The 21,873-nt window shown below is 46.5% G+C and overlaps 1 protein-coding gene across 10 annotated transcripts in view; it reads right to left on the bottom strand.

Annotated features, from left to right (window-relative positions):
- The window catches only part of LOC135385332 (zinc finger E-box-binding homeobox 1-like), a 491,031-nt gene that overhangs the window by 14,415 nt on the left and 454,743 nt on the right, over nt 1–21,873 (bottom strand). For 7 of the 10 annotated variants that reach the window (XM_064614587.1, XM_064614593.1, XM_064614592.1 and 4 more), the window contains one exon: nt 1,069–1,379. In XM_064614587.1, coding sequence (XP_064470657.1) covers nt 1,069–1,379 — 311 coding nt within the window. Of the gene's footprint in view, nt 1–1,068; nt 1,380–1,456; nt 1,628–2,322; nt 2,344–6,800; nt 7,028–21,873 lie in introns of those variants that run through there. The other 3 variants (XM_064614594.1, XM_064614597.1, XM_064614595.1) reach the window with 3 other exon arrangements.

Genomic DNA, 21,873 nt, shown 5'->3' with positions numbered 1-21,873 from the left:
TTCCAGTCAATTGCAGTCGGTTTGTGCAGCAAGAACCTTTTCAAATACAGAGGTGTGGAAAAGTCGTGTGTCTGCATGGGGGATGAGCCACGAAACGGAGAAGATGAAACAGAAATAGAGAGTCAGAATCAATCCTAACGTTTGGTCTCGTGTGCCGAGAACAACTCCGTGCGGTGAACGGCATGCCATATACAATAAATCTAATTCTAAAATGCATGAACGCGAGTTGAGCAAGAAAAAGATCTGGAAACCTGCTTCGGAGAACGCTGCTCTTCAGATTACAAGCTCGGTGAAAAACATGAGCCAGACGACGACGACGACATTTGTCCTTATGATGTAGCGTAAGTCTCTTCCGTTGCGACAAGCGGGATTCATATTTGAGCCAATTCAACCAGTACCGCGAAGCGAGTGATAAACTAGGCTTTCCCTACGCGTTGTCAAGCGAGAGTTATAGGACGGTACCGTAGGCCAGAGTGCCCTTCTAGATGAGTCAGAAGGGGTATTCATTGCAAGACTAACTTTTGTATCTCTCCTTTTTGTTTAGCAGCCTCTTTTTTCCCGACACGGACCTCCCGTTACAATCCCTGAACAAAGACCGAAATGCACTTGAACTATACCTGTGCGCTGTGTATGCCTAATACAGCGCGGTCTGCAGCTTTATCGCTTTCAAATGCCTCCACATCTTTTCCAGCGGGAAGCTTAGTACAGGTTATAAATATCGCAGACAGATAACGCATAGAAATACAAAGTGTGTTATATGCACAAGAAAACGCTCGCTCCCCAACAAAAAGAGTGTCCTTATAAAAATGAAACAATGCTGTTGCAGAAGTTGAAAGAAAGATGGTTAGACCCTGGAGTTTATGCGTAGTATGCGTGCTGAAAACTTCCGCTACTCGGCAAGCTGGTTTATTCAGTTATTATTATTTATGGTTTTCGGCACAGAATGCTTAAGCGGGTGGATTGCATACAGGCGATGTATAGACGTTTGAGATCATAAAGAACAACATATCAGACATCGTCCAATTAGTCAATAATGCCTCAAAGCCTGTCATTAGAAGCAGCACATACCTGATTCGGCGTAGAGGTGGAGTGTAGCAAGTCGTGTTTGTCCAAGTGTTCCTTCTTCGAGAAGGACGCTTTGCATTTTGTGCACACGTACGGAGCTTCTGGCGTCGTCGTGCAAGGCGGCGATGCTGGTAGCTGCTGGGACGGACTTACGGGGGGCCGCTTCGCTTCGTCGGCGTGGGCACACATCAGGTGGTCTCGAAGTGCCGCAACGGCGCTCGGTCCAGAGAAAGAGCGTTCGCAGTTGGAACAGCGCAGGAACAGCTCACCGAGCATAGTGCCCGGAACTGCTTCGGCGGGGCTTTTCACCACACCTGCAAAAACATTCACGGACGTTTGTTACGTGCTGCACAGGGAACAAAAAAGGCGAAATAGAAATCTCAACGCTCACTCTATGCGGCACGAAAAGCATCGCTGTACGTGCAATGCAAAGAGGCAAGTAACGGGCCTAACAACCCGCCCACATATAGAAGGAAGACTTCCGTGAGATTCTTATTATTCAAGTTAACCTCCTTGGCAGGGTCAATGAAGCGCACCATCGGCGTTGTGCGAAAAGGGTTGTGTAGCTATAGGTGAAGGCACACGAATACAAGTCAAACGACACCGCCCAGGAATAAGACACAAACACATAGAACGAGTGTCAAGTCGGCTCTTTTTAAATAATTGGCTGTGGAAGACGGAACCTGCTCACAATCGCGTCTCCCATTTCCTGTGGCACCGCGAGTTGCGCTCGCTGTCCTAGAATGTCAACTTCCCGTCGCTTTCAAAAGGCCTCGGTGGCGTATTCTGACTCACTTCCAGAGCTGCTTGACTAACGGGGCACTGACAGGAGAACGGCAAATGATAGCCCCCCAAAAGACAACGGCCAGCAGCATGAAAAACCGAACACATATCAGGGACGTGCAGTAATATGCATGGAGAAGAGCTGGCTAAGTGAAAATGGATTTGGCATCAAATAAAAAGCACGAGATATAACGAATTCCTCCACATCGTAGTGATTACGCGTGACAATCTCATTCCAACATGTGTCGTCACCTTATATAATAACATCGAGGGAAAACAAAACGCGCGAAGAAAGTGGATCAAGGAAACGCAACACAATTAAGCTCCTCCACACGTAGTGGTATATCTCACGTTGAGCTGCCTTTTCTACTTGAAGTATCTATTGCGGTAATCGATTTCACAAGCGTCCATACACACGTGATGTAAAATAACTAATTTCTAAGCTCTACTAGCATCCTTTCTTCGACGACATACCTGGAAAGCCGTACCTACAGTCAGTGCAGGCACATACGACCATCTTGAACGTGGGACGAAAACTGCAGCTCTGACAGACGTGCCCCCTCGGCTTATGTATCATCCAATAACGAAGTAGAGGGTTACGCGCAACCACTTATGAGTCACAGTGGGAAAGACTCTTCAGAGTGAGGGTTGAATAGGTCGAGACTGGTCAGCAGTGAGATTGACCCCTTAGGTATCAGCTCGTTTCCGAAGAATGGAAGCTTCTTGTGAGTAATCACTGTATACCATCTGGAGGTGGCATGTGCACCGAAGTCCGCTACAGATATGAGTCATGTTATGGACATGTCAATAAGTTGAAGGCCGCGAAAGGGGGGAAAGTGTATCAGATGAGATTAGAAGGAAGGCAGTAAATGCCGGCGTGCAGAACTCGACAAATAGCAATGAGCGTCTGGACCTGAACTCGAGGACGTCTTATCGTTTAAGATATCCGCAGGACTTTTGAGGTTTGGATATCAGGGACCTTCGCATCTCTCCGTGGCTGCGATAAACGCGGCTATCGTACGACTTTATTTTTTGTGTGCATAAGTATTTAAACGACGAGTCACGCACTGACCTTGCTACAGGAATGATTTGGAGAAAGACAGATTCATGAATGCTCATATACGGAGACAAATACAGAACAAATACGTGCTTCAAATGTAAAAGTCAATATGTAAAATGAAATGGAATTTGGGGGGGGGGGGTGATCTGAACCTATAAATTCTTCAGTTCCATAACCGCCACACTTCTGTTTAAATCTTGAAAATTCGTAGATTCCTAGCGGTTTGATGCGGGAGGGCGGCGATTGTACAGTTAAATGGTACTGCCAGGCCACAATTAATCCATTGTTCGTTTGGAAAATGTTCATTTTTTCGGCACACATGTTGAAAGTCATTGTCTAGTGTGACGTGACGTTTAGGTTCGTCACTGACTTATACCTAGGAAGTGACCTTTTCGGGTTAAACCCGATTCTGCCCGGTTATCCCCCCCCCCCCCCCCGAACTGAGCTCCGACCAATTCGGATTAAACCAGATGTCTCCCCGAATTCCAGTCACTATGAAATCCTCAAGTGACGTTTCCACTGAAGACGAACAAAGGTCCCCACGTGTAACACATGTAAGAATGGGTCACTTGCGTTCCCAGCAATACACCCATGTGTGTCAACACTGTCTATGCCTTCGGGGATTACCGCTGGAAAATCACGATCCCGCAAAAAAAAGAAAAAAAAAGAAAAAAAAGAGAGATCAGGAAAGCACTTGATAGACAAGAGGAGAAGCAAAAACACCCGATAACACCCGGAGGCAGAATTATCGCCCGATTTCTCCCTGAATTACAGATTTAAAAATAGCGCCCGATTTTTACCCCCCGAATCTGAAAAAGGCAGTTAACCCGAAAAAGTCACTCCCTACTTATACCGTCCGCACATATCTTCATCTTCGTGGGTGTTTAGTTGTCCAGTGACCCTTAGAATTGCAAGGTACAGCGCGATGTCTTCGTATATAGCTAACTTCTTATCGAAAAGAAAAAAAAAAGCGAAACACGAGACACGAGAACAGCGTAACAAATATCTCTGCGCTCAGACAATTTCTTTCGATCTGCAGATCGCAGTACATCTGCGAGATTGTCTATAGGGATTGAGAATTATTTAAGTACCACAAGAAATTCCCAGAAAGTTCAACGTGTATCCACATTTAAGGGTCTGAGGCCTGATTTCACCAACGCTGGTTGGTTAACTTCACACGGAGATCAAGGGTTGCTAAAACTTGAAGTTACCACTCAATTGTTTTATACAAACGTTAGTTTGTGACGTGACGAATGCTTCAGTGACAATAACTCCCTTTAGTGAAGCAGAGTTAAGCGTTAAATTCACCGCTGATCTCGGTTCAAATGTTAATCGGCGTTGGTGAAACCGGGCCTCAGTTAAGCAGTCTGAGAAACGCTGAGTTCTCTTTGTGCTCTTTAACAGGGCTGCTCCGACGTGCTCAGTCTCATACATATATGATCACATTGAGAGGTCCGCGCCTCGGACACTGTGTAGACAGCAGCCGGGTTAGGTAGCCCGCTTTTAACCGCGCGAGACGAATAGGTTGATACCAACTGGGTCACCCACAGGTGTCGCAGTCTGAGAAACGCGTAATATTTAAAGTAACTCATAATTGAGGATGAATGTGGCAAGTAACACGCAAGTGAAATACCTCAGTTGCCCTTCCCCTTGATAACGACTGTCTCCGAACAGGAGCGCACTGTCTTCGGACGCTTACAGGGTGAATTTCCATTTGTTATCAAATGTACATATCAAGCCAATGAGTTTACTCTCATCAAGCAAAATCGATCACGGAACGCAACCGGCGCCCCCTCCCGCGCTCGGTAACTGTCCCTGACACTCCACCAGCGCAGTATCGCTAAATATAAGGAACAGAAATAGCTAAAGGAACCCAAACGCTCCGCCTGACTTGCTTGTTCACGCAAGATCTTGCTCCCGGCGGAAATATGATGGAAACAGACATCATCGCTGACTGTGCCTAGGTTTGCACATTTCCGGACGTGTGCAACCTGTTATGGTTCGTGGCGGCTACATGCATCGTTCGTCTGCACTTACGACGGTCTACGCGGAACAGAACGCTCTGTGAAGTAATAGAGAGTTTTAGTACATCGTACGCTATCACTTTTGCGTACGTAATCGATAGCGTTGATGGTTCTGCGCACGCCCATAAGAGAAAGAGAGCTTCGCGCAGTGCGCAGAACCACCAACGCTATCTGTTACGTACGCTATCGCCTTTGCGTACAATGTACTAAAACTCTCTAATGTCTACCTGTCGCTACAATTACATCTGTTGAAACATTATCCTATCGCACGACATTGGTACCTGAGCAGGCAGGCGACTGCGCAATGTGTGTTATCGTGTACTTTACGCCACGAATTCTGCAATTACTGGTCGCCCACTCCACACTCTAAAAATGAATTCCACCACACTGCTGAAAACTGGAGGCGTATGCCATTTTTGTGACATCATGCAGTTCATAACCGCCACAAAAATGCCGTACGCCCCCCGTTTTCATCAAATCAACAGAGAGAACGTTGTCATTCGAGACGATGGTTGGCTAGGAGTATGCTATGCGGTGAAGTTCTGTTTTTAGAGTGCAGGAGAAAACGAACGTTGAATGCTATGAGCTCGGTGGAGCTGACGTGCATTGTGTACAAAGCATGATTTAAATCTCGTAATATTCACAGACCATTTGGACACTCGCCACATCACACATTTCCGCTTTGTTATTATCCGAAATCGGGACTTAATGTAACAGCAGAAGGTAGACAGCCACAACGGATTTAAAAAAAAAAATAGATAGCGAGGTGAGCCCACACATGTCCACATAAAAAGACTCAGATCCTGTTGCATTCATTGTTCCCCCAGTTACATTTTCGCTGATTTCTCGAGCGGCTGTAAAATCGCGCCAGTTCCCCGCACTGCCGCAGTTATCCGAGAGATGGCGACAGGAGCACAGCGTCGCTCCAGCGCGGAAGGCGGGCAGCCTGAATCGCGCTCCGACAAACGTGCTTCTTGTACCGACGCCCCGAACTTGACAGCAACGTCGTTGTGACAGCGATTTCATGCCGATGACACTGTAGGATCGGAGGGATATGTGCAAGATTTGTATGTTACAGGGGTGTTGGAACTCCGTAAGAGGGGGTGGGTGACACACGTATCAGCTAGCCACCGCTGCGTATATTCCTAAAGTTTATTTGCATCAGGTAAATATGGAGGGTTCAGCAATACATATGGGGATAGGGGGAGTTTACTGGGAAAAGCCCTAGGTACTACGATTGGACGCTGCCCACTGCCGCGTTTATAAAACCAGTGTAGTTGAATGCTTTATCTGCGACAGTACTGTATATTTGCAAACATGCTGCCAGCTTTAGGTGTAACTAGATCATCGAAACGTTGTTGCCATTTGACCTAAGGCGGATCAAACGTCTGGGAAGGAAGAATAACAATACTTTACTTTAGTGATTATGACCGCGGTGATTCACAGCGGCAGGGAGGAGGTAATAAGGTGAACGAGCCAAATCGGTGGGACCTGCTGCGTTGCCATGTGCATTGGCAGAGTATACAACGAATGTACTGTACCAACATATTGTTGACATTTGGGGCGATGAGCGCCTTGCCCGTTTCTGAGCCATGTTCGTCGCCGATTTCGCCGACAATCAAAGCACCGAAGAAGTACATATAGAAAAGTCAGAGAAAAGCAAGTGCCGAGCGTTGGAAACCGAAAATGACGCTCATTATACAACAACAAAAGAATTCAGGTACGGACTGCATATTGCGAATCTCGCCCGCAAAAACTCCCTAAAGACAAACATCTCACAAAGATAGCACTCAAGGTAGTCCTACAGCTATCATGACGCACAAAAGAAAGGATGCAAGGGGGCTGCCTCGGAGTGTGTACACACCTACCTGTGTGGAGGCGTCGCTAACTCCGTCCACCTGTCCTCCTCGTATCATACGGTGCCGTCCCCCGAGCTACCTGTAGATAACCGTCTCGCCAATCCAGACAAAAACACGCACAACGAGCCAAAGAGAACACAAACCGGCCGGACGGCGTCGGCCTGACGCCCGGTGAACTCGTGGAGAGGAGACCGACCGGAGCACGCGGTGGGAACGCTCTGTGTATCAGCCGCGTACCTCCCCTACCACGGCAGCCACCACCCCGAGTCGACAGAGCGGCCACCTGACTGGCGCGCTTCCTTCTTTCTCTCGTCGTGTGTCTTGTTCTCTACTCTCCCTCATAGGTTCTCCTCGCCCGCGTGCCTCTTCTCTCCACACGTCGAACGGCTTTCTTTTGCGGTGCGCGTATGCACGTCTTCTTCGCTGTCATCGTGCGAAAGAAAACGCAGCAAAGTAGCAGAAAGCAAGCGCTAATGGCAGCCAGCCCAATGAAGAGCGCTCAGCCACTGTTTTTTGCTTCTTCCTCGTTGCCAGATCGCCATTATTTAGGCTTGCTCTTTTTTTTTCTGGATGAAAACAAACGGCGCGCAGACGGACGTTGTTGAATGTGGTCTATTATTGGTGATCTCCGTAGGCTCTAGATGGCGCCGCTTGTCGGGGAATCTCTCGGACAGTCATTGAATCGGGGGTTCCTGTGTAGCGGTTAGATTCAGGAACAATTTTAATGCTTTTTTTTTCTCCGGTAAACGAAATTGAGACTGAATTTTGCGAGGAAACTCTGTCATTGCAATGGCGCACACTCATTCCAAAGACTTTTTTCTCATCCTCGTTTTAATTTTTCTCTTTTTGCAAATAGGAAAATGCAAATTCAAATTTCGCGTGCGGAAGAATTCTGTTTCCTTACTTCGGAGAAAAATCCAAAATATCTACAGTAACTCAGATACGAGGGCTCACGACGTCAAATCTCATAATCCATCTGTTTATTATCTTGAGAATCGCGGTCTTACCGGCAGATTTATCCAGACCTTCTCCCCTCTCCCAAAAGTTTGGCGACGCTCCCATGCCTTTCCTCCCTGTACACCCCTTGTATGTGGGCATTTGTTATTTACGCATACGTAAAGCCGTTACCACTAGTGATATCACGAACTATTCGCGAACTTGGGGCTCGCAGCCGACCTGGACGGCTTACGCGGTTCGACGAACTTTCCAATTTCTGGACAGATTCGCCAAGGTTCGCAAAGTTGTTCGCAGACTTTTTACGTTTCTCGTCAAAAGTTCAAAATACTGTTGCTGATGCAGATTTATAATTGACAAAACTGAGTTTGAAATTGAATATTCAGAATGTATACAGCACGCACAAGAAAATTTAAAAGACGTTTCTTCGTGCAGCGTCGTCGTTGTGTCGCACCACGACAGCTCGCTAGGTGGTGCCCGTAACAGGTATTTTCCAGGTTTTTCATCTGGCTAATGAAGACCCCAGACGAACGCACTATTACTTGCTAAATACACTTACAGCGTCATATTGAAGACAAACACCGATACGTGGCAGCTTTTCGAATTCTAAACCATATATGCTGTGCATTTGGGAAAGTGGTAGACGCACATGCGTAACGCAGTTCAAACTTTGCAATCTTTGTCGAATTTCCCGAATGCGAGTTCGAAGTTTGCGGACTTTCTGCGAACTCGAACCTTGCCAGGTTCGTGACATCACTATACAACTTACAACTTAAGTGTAACGATGACACTCCTCTACTCAAGTTTTCTGCCGACAACAGAAACCGACTCCATAGAATTCTGAGGCAACTCAGTTTCTTCCGTGGTAATCGCAAATCGCCAATTTAGCCAACTGAATATTGCGCAACGTCATTTTATATGAAGATCTTGTTGGTATTAATTGACGCATGTCTGGACAGATGCATGTATGGAAGAGCTGTATAGGGTTCCTGGTTTTCGGTATTTATGAAAAAACACCGATAACCGTACGCCGGTAAATGTTTTACGCGTTCGGTGGAAATAATTATTCACAGATAGTCGTCGAAATGAGGGCTTCAAATGCCTTGATATCATTTGCTGTCCCTTGGTGCTGAACCGCTTAGCAAGGGACAGGGAGTATGAGGTCATATTCTTCCTACAGGGAAAACAGCGGTGCGCTATGTCACCTGCATCGCTTAGCATGCGTACCTCACAATTTTTTATAACAAGTTCCGGTTTTAATAGTTGTCGTTTTAATGACAAACAAATGTAAATAAAGTATTGGATTAAGTGCATATGGGAAACTCCCGTATCGTTTCTAGCTGGTTTCCACCGGGTGTCTTCGCATTTCACAACATCACCACCGAAAGCCGCCGACTCCTAGTGGACGAAATAGCCACCGATTTTTCCAACCGAATGCCCGAAAAATTAAGCACCGAAAACCACGAACTCTAAAGAGCTGGTATAGGTATGCTTGCAAGAGCGTCGCGGTTTCACTGTTTCTCTCTTTTGGTCAATTACCAAAATCGGAGGCTGCTGGTCGTCGCTTTTAACAGTATATACTAACTTCCTCTCCAGATGCAACCATCAGAGATAGCTGATCAGATCTCTCATTTTCTGACATCCGCAATCAGACAGCTGTTCACCAGCGCGGCAGGCGGCCAGGCTACGGGCACAGAACAACAACAACAACAACAGCAACGACATTATTTGAATGACGATGAGTGGGGAGTTTCATCGCCCAGGGCCGATACTCACCACATTGCTGGCGGTAATGTAGTGAAATGGAATATTGAGTCGCATCAGAGTGAGGACAGTAGTACTGTGCTGTGTGGAAAAGCTTTAGAAGTGCTTTTACACTCTTAAAAATGAACTTCACCACATAGCACGCTCCTAGCCAACCATCATCTCGAATGATATCGTTATCTGCCCTGATTTGTTGAGAACGGGAGACGTACGCCTTTTCTGTGACACTTATGCTGTGTTCATAATTGTCACAGAAAAGGCGTACGCCTCCCGTTTTCAACAAATCAGGGCAGATAACGATATCATTCGAGATGATGGTTGGTGAGGAGCGTGCTATGTGGTGAAGTTCATTTTTAAGAGTGTAGGACAGAGTGTTGTTGTTTGGATTTGGCCATGGACCAAGCAATTTTCGCATAGTGAGTGTGCGAGAGTCCAGCTGATTCAGAGACACTGAAAGTCTGGATCGGATACAGAATGTTTCGCCAGCAACCTTAAAAAATGAACTTCACCGCATAGCACGCTCCTATAACTAACCATCATCTAGAATGATATGGTTATCTGCCCTGATTTGTTGAAAACGGGAGGCGTACGCCTTTATACACACTTATGCTGTTCATAATTCTCACAAAAAAGGCGTACGAGTGTATAGGGTGGTATTTAATTCTATCGCATTTCTGCCACCTTCAAAGGTGTCGTTGTTGCAGTTTTGTTTTCTGATCTTTCGCGACTGAGCTCCAGAATTTGACCAGCCGCGGACAATAGGTCATATGCGAAAATTGCGCGTGCGTTATATCTGCTATGCATAAAGTGAAGGACAGCCTCACCGTGTAGCGGACAGTCTTTCTCATTAGGCTCACGGCGCATTTATTATTATGGTTACTAGCACGTTAGATGTGACAGGCTGTATCAAGAGAATGTTGCTGGTCCACTCTAAAAACAGAACTTCACCGCATAGCACGTAGTGCACCAACCATTGCCACGAAAGATAGGGTTATCGCTTCTGATTCGAAGAGAGAGAGAGAGAGAGGGGGGGGGGGGGCGTACGCCTTTTTGTGACAATTTGGATATATGGCAATTGCCACAAAAAGGCGTACGCCTCCCCCTCTTCCCGAATCAAAAGCGATAACCCTATCGTTCGCGACAATGATTGGCGCACTACGTGCTATACGGTGAAGTTCTGTTTTAGAGTGTATATACCCGCGTACACCTGCACAATTTGTCGTGCCCGTTTTTACTTTACTATGTCTATCCTTTCGTAATATAATTGTATAATCTCACGTTTACACAAGCACGGGTTAGATCTTGGTGCGGCCGTAAAAAAAATAAACATATGTAAAAAAAAATTCAGACATGTTTGGCTATTATTATCACTTTTATTTTAAAGTGATCGAGTTATAAATTTTATGTTCCCTTCCATGCAAATTACTTGGTTTGGTACTTGAGCGGTTATTTGGTTGCTAAAAAAATTGTCGTCAGATGCATATGTACATCTCGCAGTCATTCGTCACATCAATTTTGTATGTGTTACACAACACCGCATACAACAAAACCGTAGGATACATTATGCGGCCATGTTCGCAGTATGAGCCTGAACTTTCAACTGTTTACAATTGATCGGATCGGATATTCGACAACTTAGCGCTGAGCGCGCGACAACGAGAGCGCTGAATATACACCTTGTTTTTTCTAACCTACAATTCATACTGTCTTCCGAAATCGTTTTTTTTTTTTGCTCGTGACCTAGAATGCATATTGTAGGTATACTGCCTGATGCTCGCCGCTACAGCGTTCTCTAAAGCCCTTGTACGAAATAACCGACGCTTCTGCACCACATTAGTTGTCCGCGCGCCATAAATACCCCAATTAGCAATCACCATCATCATCATCATCAGCGTCGTCATCTGCACCCGATCGCAACTTCTTGCAACTATGCACCATATACGCACCTTACGCAGCTTGCCATCATAGCGCCCGGTCCTTCAATTTTATTCACTGTTTATGTTAATAGCATACTTTTATGTATTTTAGGAGTTCATTTATTTGTTTTTATTGTTTGCGTGTATGAAAACATGACGGTAGACGTTCTGGACAGTCATTACAAGTGGAGCCAATTACTGAATTATCGTTCCCAATAAACATGCCCTACTGCCTATGGGACAGGTTTTGCGGGCAATCTCCAGAGCGAATAAATAAATAAACATAGAAACAAGGAGCGACACGAAGGGATGCATCGAACAGGAGGGGACGTCCATCATCCGCACACAGCAGCAGCGTGCATCCGTCTGAGGTGGCATGGAAGAGCCATGAGTCAGAGGCGGAATGTCCACGACGTGACCGTCATCTCACGAGTCGCTTTCCCCCTTCCTTTATGACCGTCTCAACTGGAGCGTGAGGACAAGCAAGCGAGATGCCCATACCATCGACGATATCGGCGAATTAGTCAAGGCCAGGGACGCAGACCATTGGGTTCGCCGCGCCGGTTATAAATATCGCTGGGATCCCACCTCCCGGCCGGCAGGATGGCTATCTGTCCTCTGGCCTGTGGCTATCGCGATGCAAACAGATAGAGCTGCCAGAGGACGCGCGGACCGAGAGACGCTAGGCCTAATTTGGCCCGCAGATAAGGCAATGGCAAGGAACGCCGCCGTTCGGTATTAAATTGAGCGACGTGGCACAGATAGTCTCTTAGGGGGAAAATACACCTATTGTTATCGCAAGGGTGGTGTATACCTCGGACGGGGCGACGGTGTAAAACAGAGATTCGGCGAGCACCTCGATCGGTGTGCGTTCCACATGATCGGGCACAGTTGGGGGAAACCGGCCCTTTCTTCTCTTTTTATGGCCCTTTTCGGAAAACGGCCATGCCCTTAGATACAGGCTTTGTCGTTTTCCTTTATGGTTGTTTCGTTCTGTGTGGGTTAGAGCTGCAGGAGTGCAAGTTTTGAATACATACTTGGATTTTTCTGCTCGATTACAGCAAGATCTTGTAGAGCCATGCCGTATTTTCTCCTATACGTTGTTTCGAAAGGGGAATATCTTCCTCCCCGAAAGAATAGTGTGTGTGCAGCGAATGTCACGCGGTATAACGATATTGGAACCGATATTTCTGTGGCAGAGGATTTCATTACGAGGGTTAGTGCTATACACTTGATTAGAATAAGAAAATATAAAAAGCAGGAATAATAATAAAATAATAATAATAATTATTATTATTATTATTAATATTATTATTATTGTTATTATTATTAATAATTTTTTTCAGGACATTCCAAAAGGAACGTGACATCTTTGAGTATCGGAGGAGAGTCGATGAACGACAGTTGTCGTCAAGTGCCTTGGTGCGAAGTGAACACGACGTCGAACTGCATGTGAGTCTTCTTTATTTTTGTTTGTTTGTTTGTTTTTGAAAGCAAACCGTTTTCCTGTTTATGAGCTCGAACGAAGGGCTTCTGAGTATCCGGTATTTAACGGTGTACACGAGCGACGTCTCCAAGGAATATGCTTGCCGAAGAAAAAGAAAACAATGCTTACGGGATGAAAGTTTCGCTGCGTCTTATTCCCACTGCACCGAAACTTCGGAAATGGCGTACGGCGCAGCAGACGACACCATCGGCGCTGTCGTCTGCTACGAAATATCTTGTAGCTGAGCCGCAGGATATTCCCCGTGATTGGAAGAGCACGAAAAGACATGACGTTCAGCGCTTGCGCTCACAAGGGAGCAAAAAGCTATAACGTTTAGCGCAACGCTGGTGTGTCCTGAGGAATGTCGCTATCGTGAGAATACGCAGTAAGTAGTGTCTTGTGCCGCGCACTGTCAAATTAACTCTATCCATAGACGTTTATTCTTCTTCATCTAAATGCCAACTCTATCAACGTACTTGCTAGATAAGAATTTTCAACTCCGGCATCTCGCGTGGGCGTCTGTCGGTCACAGACAGATAAACAGACGTAGAAGGAGGGGAGGGGGAGCGAGAGACGTAGCTCGCGCTGATCACAACAATTCCTCTCTCACCCTATTAAACATGTTTTTATTCGCGACCGCTAAAAAATCGCAAAAAATTGTAGTCGCGAACAGAGCCTGACGTTTATCCCGCGGAAGGAAAGAGCCCCTGAATCGCGAAATTAAATACTCGCGGAAAGCTTCGCAAGTGACAGATTGCGGGTTTCGCGAAAATTAATACATCGCGAATGAACATACGTTTACAGTACTTCCTTTCCAGTTCACGCGAGCGGCTTCTATCAGCATCGGACATCAAAATTTGAAAGTTGTCTGTTTCGAAGTTCCGCTCTGCAAGGAACGAATCCGCAAAAAAATGCACATGTTGCACTCGGAACATTTCACATAAGCGTCGTCATACGTGGATGTTGTCTTCTTACATGGTGTTACTCAACAAGTCCAGGGTCGTGCAATGGTTCATAACTAAGTTTAGCTCACAAGCGTATCTAGCGAAACACACAACACACACACAGAGGAACAGCACAATGTCAATGACACCATATCCTGAATCGACATTTCTATACCCTTCCTCGTGTCAGATCACGTGACTTGGACGTACCGTACATGGAAGCGTGTACCAACTCATTCATTCCCTCTTCAAACTTTACCCGAAACTGCAATCCTTCTTCGCAGGCATGTACGGTCGAGCCTCACACACACAGCAAAATGTTTGGGCACGCGGAAATGCTTTTAACCGGACCGTACAGCCGCAGATAGCGGCTTCCCACGGGGCAGCCATTCTATCGACTTTGCGTGACCACCAACCTTGAACGGAGTGTAACCTCGGCCGTGTTTGCCCAACATAAGAGCTGTGGTGGACGCTACTCCTCAGTCCCTGATTTATAGCTGGACCAGATAATTCCGTAGCCACTTTGCGGGTCTCCGGATTAGTGAGCTGTACTAATTTATCAGGCGCTGCTGCTGGGCACGGACGCTGCTATATGGAGACGCGCGGGGCAGTTCACACATAACCGTGCCGCTGGCCGTGCTGTAGACGAGCACGGCAGGATTAGTCGTATACGTTCCTGTAATGTTATGTGCTATACCTCGTGACATTGTTTATGTCCGGAATCAAGTGAACCGCGATGGGGAGCGAAAAAAGGTGGGCTCGTTGGCTGTCCCTTATCAGGTTTTCTTACGGCGCACCTGTCACCGTCCAGGACCACGTCGCCACTGGTTGTGATCGACAAGTCGCCGAAAGAGGCGCCAAACTGCTTCGAAACCCCGAATGAATAGAGTTTCCACGAGAAGTACGTCATTATCACGTGATCTGCCCACTGGTGGGCAAAACAAACACACGTGTTCATATATGCGCCAGAACACGCGAAGGGTGGCCGGCGCCCACCACTATGACGCTTCAGTCGCTGCAGTGCGGGGAGCTCTGTGTAGTTGCAAACGTATTTAATTGTACATCTGTTTTTCTGTTTGTTTGTTTTTTCTCCCTAGAAACGGGTCTTCACATCTGAGCTGAACAGGTCGTGATACTATACAGTCTCGAAACAGAATGGTGATGGTGGTGGTGGCGGTGACGAGATCGGCTTGCCATTGTTGGCTTCCCTCATGTGGGCAGACGTCAGCGTCACGACTGAAGCCGAGATGAGATGAGGTGTTGAGCAGAATAATAATAATAATATAGCACGCTGAAGGCCGGTGTGTGTGTGTGGGGGGGGGGCGATATGTTTATTAAGAAAAAAAGAAAGGAAAGGTCAGCCAGACAGAGGTCTGCTTTCTATTTCAAAAAAGAGGGGGAAAAAAGAAGAACAAAAACTGAAAAATCACACACACGGTCACACAATCACAAGGCGTTCGAAGCGTGGAGAAAGCGGAGGAGCGCAGTGGTGACGGCCCACTGGGTCGGCTGAAGAACGGGACCCAGTAAGGTAGCCAATGTTATAGCGCTGTAGCCAAGCTGGGATACACGACGACAAATGGCGTCACGGTGCAGAAGGTCAACCATTGCACAGCGTGATACCGTTAGAGTGTGCTGAGCTTTCGGCGCACATTAGATAATCCTCAGGTGGGCAAAATTAATCCACCGGACCTACCACTGTGGCGTCGCTCATGATCATAGTTGTCTCGCGTTGTAAAGCCACGAATTATAATTATATAATAGCGATACCGCTATCACTATTGCGGAAGGCGTGGGCTGTATATACGTCTTTTTGTGATAATTATCTTCATGAGAGCCACAAAAAAAAAAAAAAAAAAAAAGAGAAAAGAAAAAAACGTATACGTCTCCCGTTTTCAACAAATCATGGGAGAGAACCATGTCGTCCGAGATGATGGTTGGCTAGAAGGGTGTTACGCGTTGAAGTTTCCCTTTTGAAAGGTTCGAAACTTACTGTCGGCTGTGCTGTTTGGGGTCTTTCCTGGGAGACACGGGGGGGGGGGGCGACATATGCTGGTGCAGTTCCCCTTAGAAGTCGGCCCAGGACGCGCATTTCCCCAGAGCGTTAGTCGTGGGGTTGCACACCTCTGTGAGGCCTACAACGGCGAGCTCTTTCAGCACTATACACTCTAAAAACAGAAGTTCACCGCATAGCACGCTGTGCGCCAACCATTGGTGAGAATGATAGGGTTATCGCTTTTGATTCGAAGAGAGACGGGGGAGTACACCTTTTTGTGGCAATTTTCATATATCCAAATTGCCACAAAAAGGCGTACGCCCACCTCTCCCTTCGAATCAGAAGCGACAACACTATCTTTCGTGGCAATGGTTGGCTCCCAGTGTGCTATGCGGTCAACTTCTGTTTTTAGAGTTCTTCAGTCGGATTATGCATGTGTGGAACTCAGTTCACTCAGTTCACAGCGAGCTATATTTCTAGCACATTGTCTCAAATTTTGACATATTAAGCCCCGATTATATGTGGTCATAATGTACTCTATGGCAGTGTAAAGGCTTATATCGACCGGTGATTCGCTCACCAACGAGAAGCGATTGCAACCCCTCACCCTTCACCCACTGCGCGTTCAAGAGCGGACACTTTGCGTTACTTCCGGGAAACTGACGCGTCTCCTCATCGTTTTCCGCGCTTTACAAAATTGAGGAACTTTTGTGACTGAATTCACCGTTTATTTTGAGGGGTGAGGCAATAGCGGGAAATGACATGAACGGGTTTAGCACGGAGTCGAGAGGAAGTAACGGTATAATTTGCAATCGGCTGCTTTTGTGTGTTTTGGCAGATGTTGTAGTGCAGAAAATCTTACACTGGCTTGATGGCGCGTGGTACCCTATACTATCTAAAAAACTGATCTTCACCGCATAGCACGCTCTGCGACAATCATTGCCACGAATGATGGGGTTATCGCCTTTCATTCGAAAAGAGAGTGGGGCGTACGCCTTCTTGTGTCAACGTGGATACATGAAAACTGACACAAAAAGGCGTACACCTCCCTCTCTCCTCGAATCAGAAGCGATAACCCTATCATTCGTGGCAGTGGTTGGCGCAGAGCGTGCTATGCGGTGAGGTTTAGTTTTCAGAGTGTGTAGTGTAACACGCACCATCAAGCCAGTGTTAGTCGTGACGACGCCCGCTTCTGTGGCTAATAATGACGAGCGGATCCTGCCATTACCTCCCCCCCCCCCCTCAGTTTTTAGAGTGAATACACTCTAAAAACAGAACTTCACTGCAAAGCCCGCTGTGCACCAACCATTGCCACGTATGATATGGTTATCGCTTCTGATTCGAGGAAAGTGGTGGGCGTACGCCTCTTTGTGACAATTTGGATATATGATAATTCCTACAAAGAGGCCTACGCCCTCCACTCTCCTCGAATCAGAAGCGATAACCCTATCATTCGTGGCGATGGTTGGCGCACAGCGTGCTTTGCAGTGAAGTTCTGTTTTTAGATTGTAGGTGGCTTCAGGGCAACCTACACTCTTAAAAATGAACTTCACCGCACAGCACGCTCCTAGCCGATATAATCTCAAATCATATCGTTATCTGCCCTAATTTGTTGAAAACGGGAGGCGTACGCCTTTTCTGTGACAATTATGAACAGCATAAGTGTCATAAAAAGGCGTACGCCTCCCGTTTTCAACAAATCAGGACAGATAACGATATCATTCGAGATGATGGTTGGCTAGGACTAGGAGCGTGCTATGCGGTGAAGTTCATTTTTAAGAGTGTAGTCTTCTAGTTTTCTTTTGCCTGTCTCTTTCATTTTTAAGAGTGTACGCCACATTTCATTGGTCCTTCCGTCCGCTCTTCGTTCGTTTCTATACACTGAACCCACACAGGTACACCACACAGCGCTGCACGAAAACGGCCTTCGCCATTCAAAATTCGCCATTCGTCAGAACAGAACACACAGGCACTCCTGTTGGCATATACACTTTGGTACGATGACGCGAACACGGGACAGCGATGCGTCGTGTGAACTTGGATTGCACGCTTCCTTCCTTGTCATTTCCGTTAGGACGTTCACCTCCGGAACCCACGCAGGTAGAGGTGCGTCTAGCTCGAAGGTAAAATAAATAAGAAAAAGAAGAGTAGTCTATGAGAGATAGAGAGAGCACCTGCAAGGTTAAGTTTTGTTTCTCGCGTGACCCCCTGCACGGTATTAACAGAAATGACAGTAACTGTTTCGGCTCGCAACCGAAAACAAGAAAAGACGCCGTGAAATAAATTCAGTTCACATAACAAGTACATTTTTTTGCATATAAAATGGGTGTCGGTTGTTACATGGAGCTTATCGAGCTGATGAATTGAGCTTGACGAGATATTGGTCTGTTTGGTCACTAAATTCTCAAAATTCAGGTTAGCGGTAACATATCCTACCGCTCATGCACAGATGGGATGTGCTGTTTATTTTGGCCTATATCCTGTCTCCATGATATACGAACAGATTGTACGTGGTAATAGACATGCCATACCATGCCATCATTTAGCGTGTAGGACAATTGGTACATCACGAATGTGCACGTGTGTGTCAGAGCAGGTCTCGGTTCACATTTGCAAATCTGTCCCCTTTTTTCGCATAAATCAATTCGTTGCTACAGAAACTTTCAAGGCGTATTAACAAAAACTTCCACGTTGATTTTGATTTGAACGGATTCTTCTGTACAAGTTCTTTGGCAGGTGGATAGGTATATAGCAGGCAGGTAAATATAGGAAGTATAATACATGTGTGCTGCGGATAAAACTTCAAAATACGGGTGCGCACCGACGCCTTTTCTTTCAACACGTCCAAGCAGAAGTTCCTCCACACATATGTTACCGTTCATAAGCCGGGACGCCCCATAGCGACAAGCCGGGGGGGGGGGGGGGGGCTTTATTGGCATAAAAAAATAAGAAATAAAGAAAGGGAAAGGTCAGCCATGCAGCACGCCGGCTTGCTATTCCATAAAAAAAGGAAAAAAGAAAGGGAAAATATAAACAAGCGAAAAGGAAATAACAAAAAGATAAATAAATAAATAAAGGAAAACAAGAAAAATTGAAAATGACACTCGGCTCACAGGGAGCCCAGGAGGCCCGTGTCACGCAGAAAGCGGAGCACCGCTTCTGTGGCTCTCCACTGGCTCTCTGACAAGCCAGGTCTCTCCACATCAAAATGGCATTCAACCGACGGTATGTGGTCGAGTGCGTAAAAGCATTCCGTTCGTTGGTGGCTACTCCAAGGTTGTGCTTAAAACAGAGAGGTGGTGAGTTCGAATCTTGCCACCGGCTGTGCTGTCTGAGGTTTTCCCTGGGTTTTCTGCCAGACGTTCCAGACAGATGTCGACTAGTGTTCCCCTGTAGTCGGCCCACAGTATAAAAATAGAAGTGGGCGTCGTCACGGCTATAGCAACAAAAGAAAAAAGAAAGAAAGAAAAGACTCATGGAGGATAGAGGATGAAGGGTGGAAATGCGTAGAGGGTGCATGAGATCGTCGGGGAGGGCAAAGTATTAGAGGGGTCGTTTAGCAAGGCCCGCCTTCTGCAGAAAGAGAATAAGATTTCTTGCTTTTGCGGATCGTTCGGCAGAAGAATCACCGGGGTAGAAGATGTCCGCTAGCGTGCCCGAGTTGGAGTGAGGGAGATGGGCTTCGCGCGCAGAATGGTATGCTCGGCAGTCTCGCAGGACTTGTTCGATTGTTTCAGGTTCTTGACAGTGGCCACAGCAGGCGTCACCCCTAGAGCCGATCTTGAATAGTTGAGAGTTGGTGAACGCAGACCCAGAGGGGAGCATATGGAGCATGGTCTGTATGCCTCGAGGATGGTTTTTCATAGGAAGAAGGGGGCCGATGGTCGTGCATGATGTCCCGTATCCGGGTGGCGCAGTTCAACAAGCTGCTGGACGGCCATTTGCGTGTCGCTTCTGATTCGGGGAGAGAGGGGGCGTACGCCTCTTTTTTTTTTTTCCAATTTCGATATATGGTAATTGACAGAAAGAAATGTACGGCCCACTTTCTCTTCGAATCAGAAGCTATAACCCTATCATTCATGGCAATGGTAGGCGAACAGCGTGCTATGCGGTGAAGTGCTGGTTTTAGAGTGCAGGACGCATACTAACGCCCCCACTCCACCCTGCTGCCCTCTCGACCTCCACGTCTGTCCACCGCTCCTAGCCACAGTTGCTTCGCCGCGCATGTGTCTATGCATAACTGCATTATTTTCTATTAAAGAATGGCAGAGTGATGAAAGGGCACCAGCAGTGTACATTATTTATACACAACCAGTACACTGTTGCCAGACACGCACACATTCACACACTCGTGGCGAACGCCATCATCCTCTTCGTGCTTTCATTCTCGGAGTTCTCGGGCTGATGTATTCCTCCGTTTCATCCGACTCATCTACTATACCACGTTGCATTCCTTTCGTTTCCATAATATCTTTCATGTTTACTGCGAAGGTGAAATGGGTGTATATAGGAAACAGAAGCAATAACGCTATTTCTGGGGCTCCCTATAAACTCCGAGACGCTCCCCATTGAAAGTATGAGGTGTTAACTGAGTGGCCTCTGTCGTTTGCACAGCACGCGAGGAGCGTTGCTGTGTTATGGCAGTGAATTGAAGGTACCTATAGCGTAGTAGGTGCGCGGCGATATCGCCCGACGCGATCCGCATTCTGAGCAGGGAGAGCTCACGATGCTGGGCACGTCCCGCGGCTACCGTATATAGCGATCCAAAGGTGAGAACCGCTGGGGACGCAGCGCAGGTGCGTATAACGCAACCACTTCCTTTCGTCGTCATCTTCCGAGCCCAATATTAGCTTATCGCGATATTTACCCAAGTTTTAAAATTCGAAGAGCCACGGAAGAGCACAACGAATATACAACTTGTTTTTGGTTGGATTGGGTTGCTGTTTTTGTTGTTGCGGTTTCGGCTATCGCAATTCGCGCGGTGAAACCATCTCATCTCATCGTCATACACTCTAAGAAAAAAAGGAGTAAAATAGGGAGTAACTGCAGCTTCTACTCCCCTAGACTGCAATTACTCCCCATTTTTGTCCCACTAACCCCGACATTTACTCCCCAGGAATCGTCACTGAACTTTGAAAATGGTCTTCCGAATGCAACAGTCTACGTAAATATGGTGCTTTGGTCAATTTGATGGCATAAGGCCGTATAACTCAGCCAACTTAGCAATTTTCCACCCACACAGAGCAAGAAACAGTTAGCGCTTCTTTCTTCGCAAATTGTGTCCTATATATGTCGCAAGGTTTTATTTCACTCGATATATCACGCGGTTGAAGGTTTGATTCGAAGTTTGATTCAAATTCATGCATGCACACGAATTATGTGCCTGAGACCCTTAGAACAGAGCGTGAAATGCAGTCTCCACTCTGTAACATTCACTTACTCCCGTGCATTTACTTCCAAAAGGGACCATTTTTTTTTGTGGCGGTGCATTTAGTCCCGAAAAGGAGTAAAATTACTCCTTTTTTTCTCTTAGAATGTACATGTAGCTGCTGTTTTCGTTTTATGTTGATTCTATATATGTGAGAATCCAATCTTTCTGTCGTCGTTTTTCGTCTACAAAATCCGTCCGTGCGCAGTTACTTTTGTGGTGCTCATATAATGTTGGCACAGTTTTAAAGGTTAAATACCTGGATAACACCGAACAACAACAACAACAACTAATATATGAATGACGATGGGATGAGGAATACTGAAGCGTATACGTTGTCCCTGAAAGATTAAAGAAGGACACAGGAATTTCCGTTGAAGTGTGGAAGGCTCGTTTGGTAACTGCTCGAGTAATATGGTAGGAACAACGGTTGTTTCTCCAGCGATTGGGTAGAGTATCGCCCCCGGCGATGAAACTCCCCAATCACAATCACAAAATAATGTTGTTGTTTGGCAACGTCGTTTTCGTAAAGTGCAGTGAACAGCGTCTGTACCCTGAACATTCAGAAGTGAGGGCTTTCTTATGTATTGCAAC

The sequence above is a fragment of the Ornithodoros turicata genome, chromosome 2 (assembly GCF_037126465.1).
Source record: "Ornithodoros turicata isolate Travis chromosome 2, ASM3712646v1, whole genome shotgun sequence".
Classification (NCBI taxonomy): domain Eukaryota; kingdom Metazoa; phylum Arthropoda; class Arachnida; order Ixodida; family Argasidae; genus Ornithodoros; species Ornithodoros turicata.
This window is presented reverse-complemented; position numbering and strand designations above follow the sequence as displayed.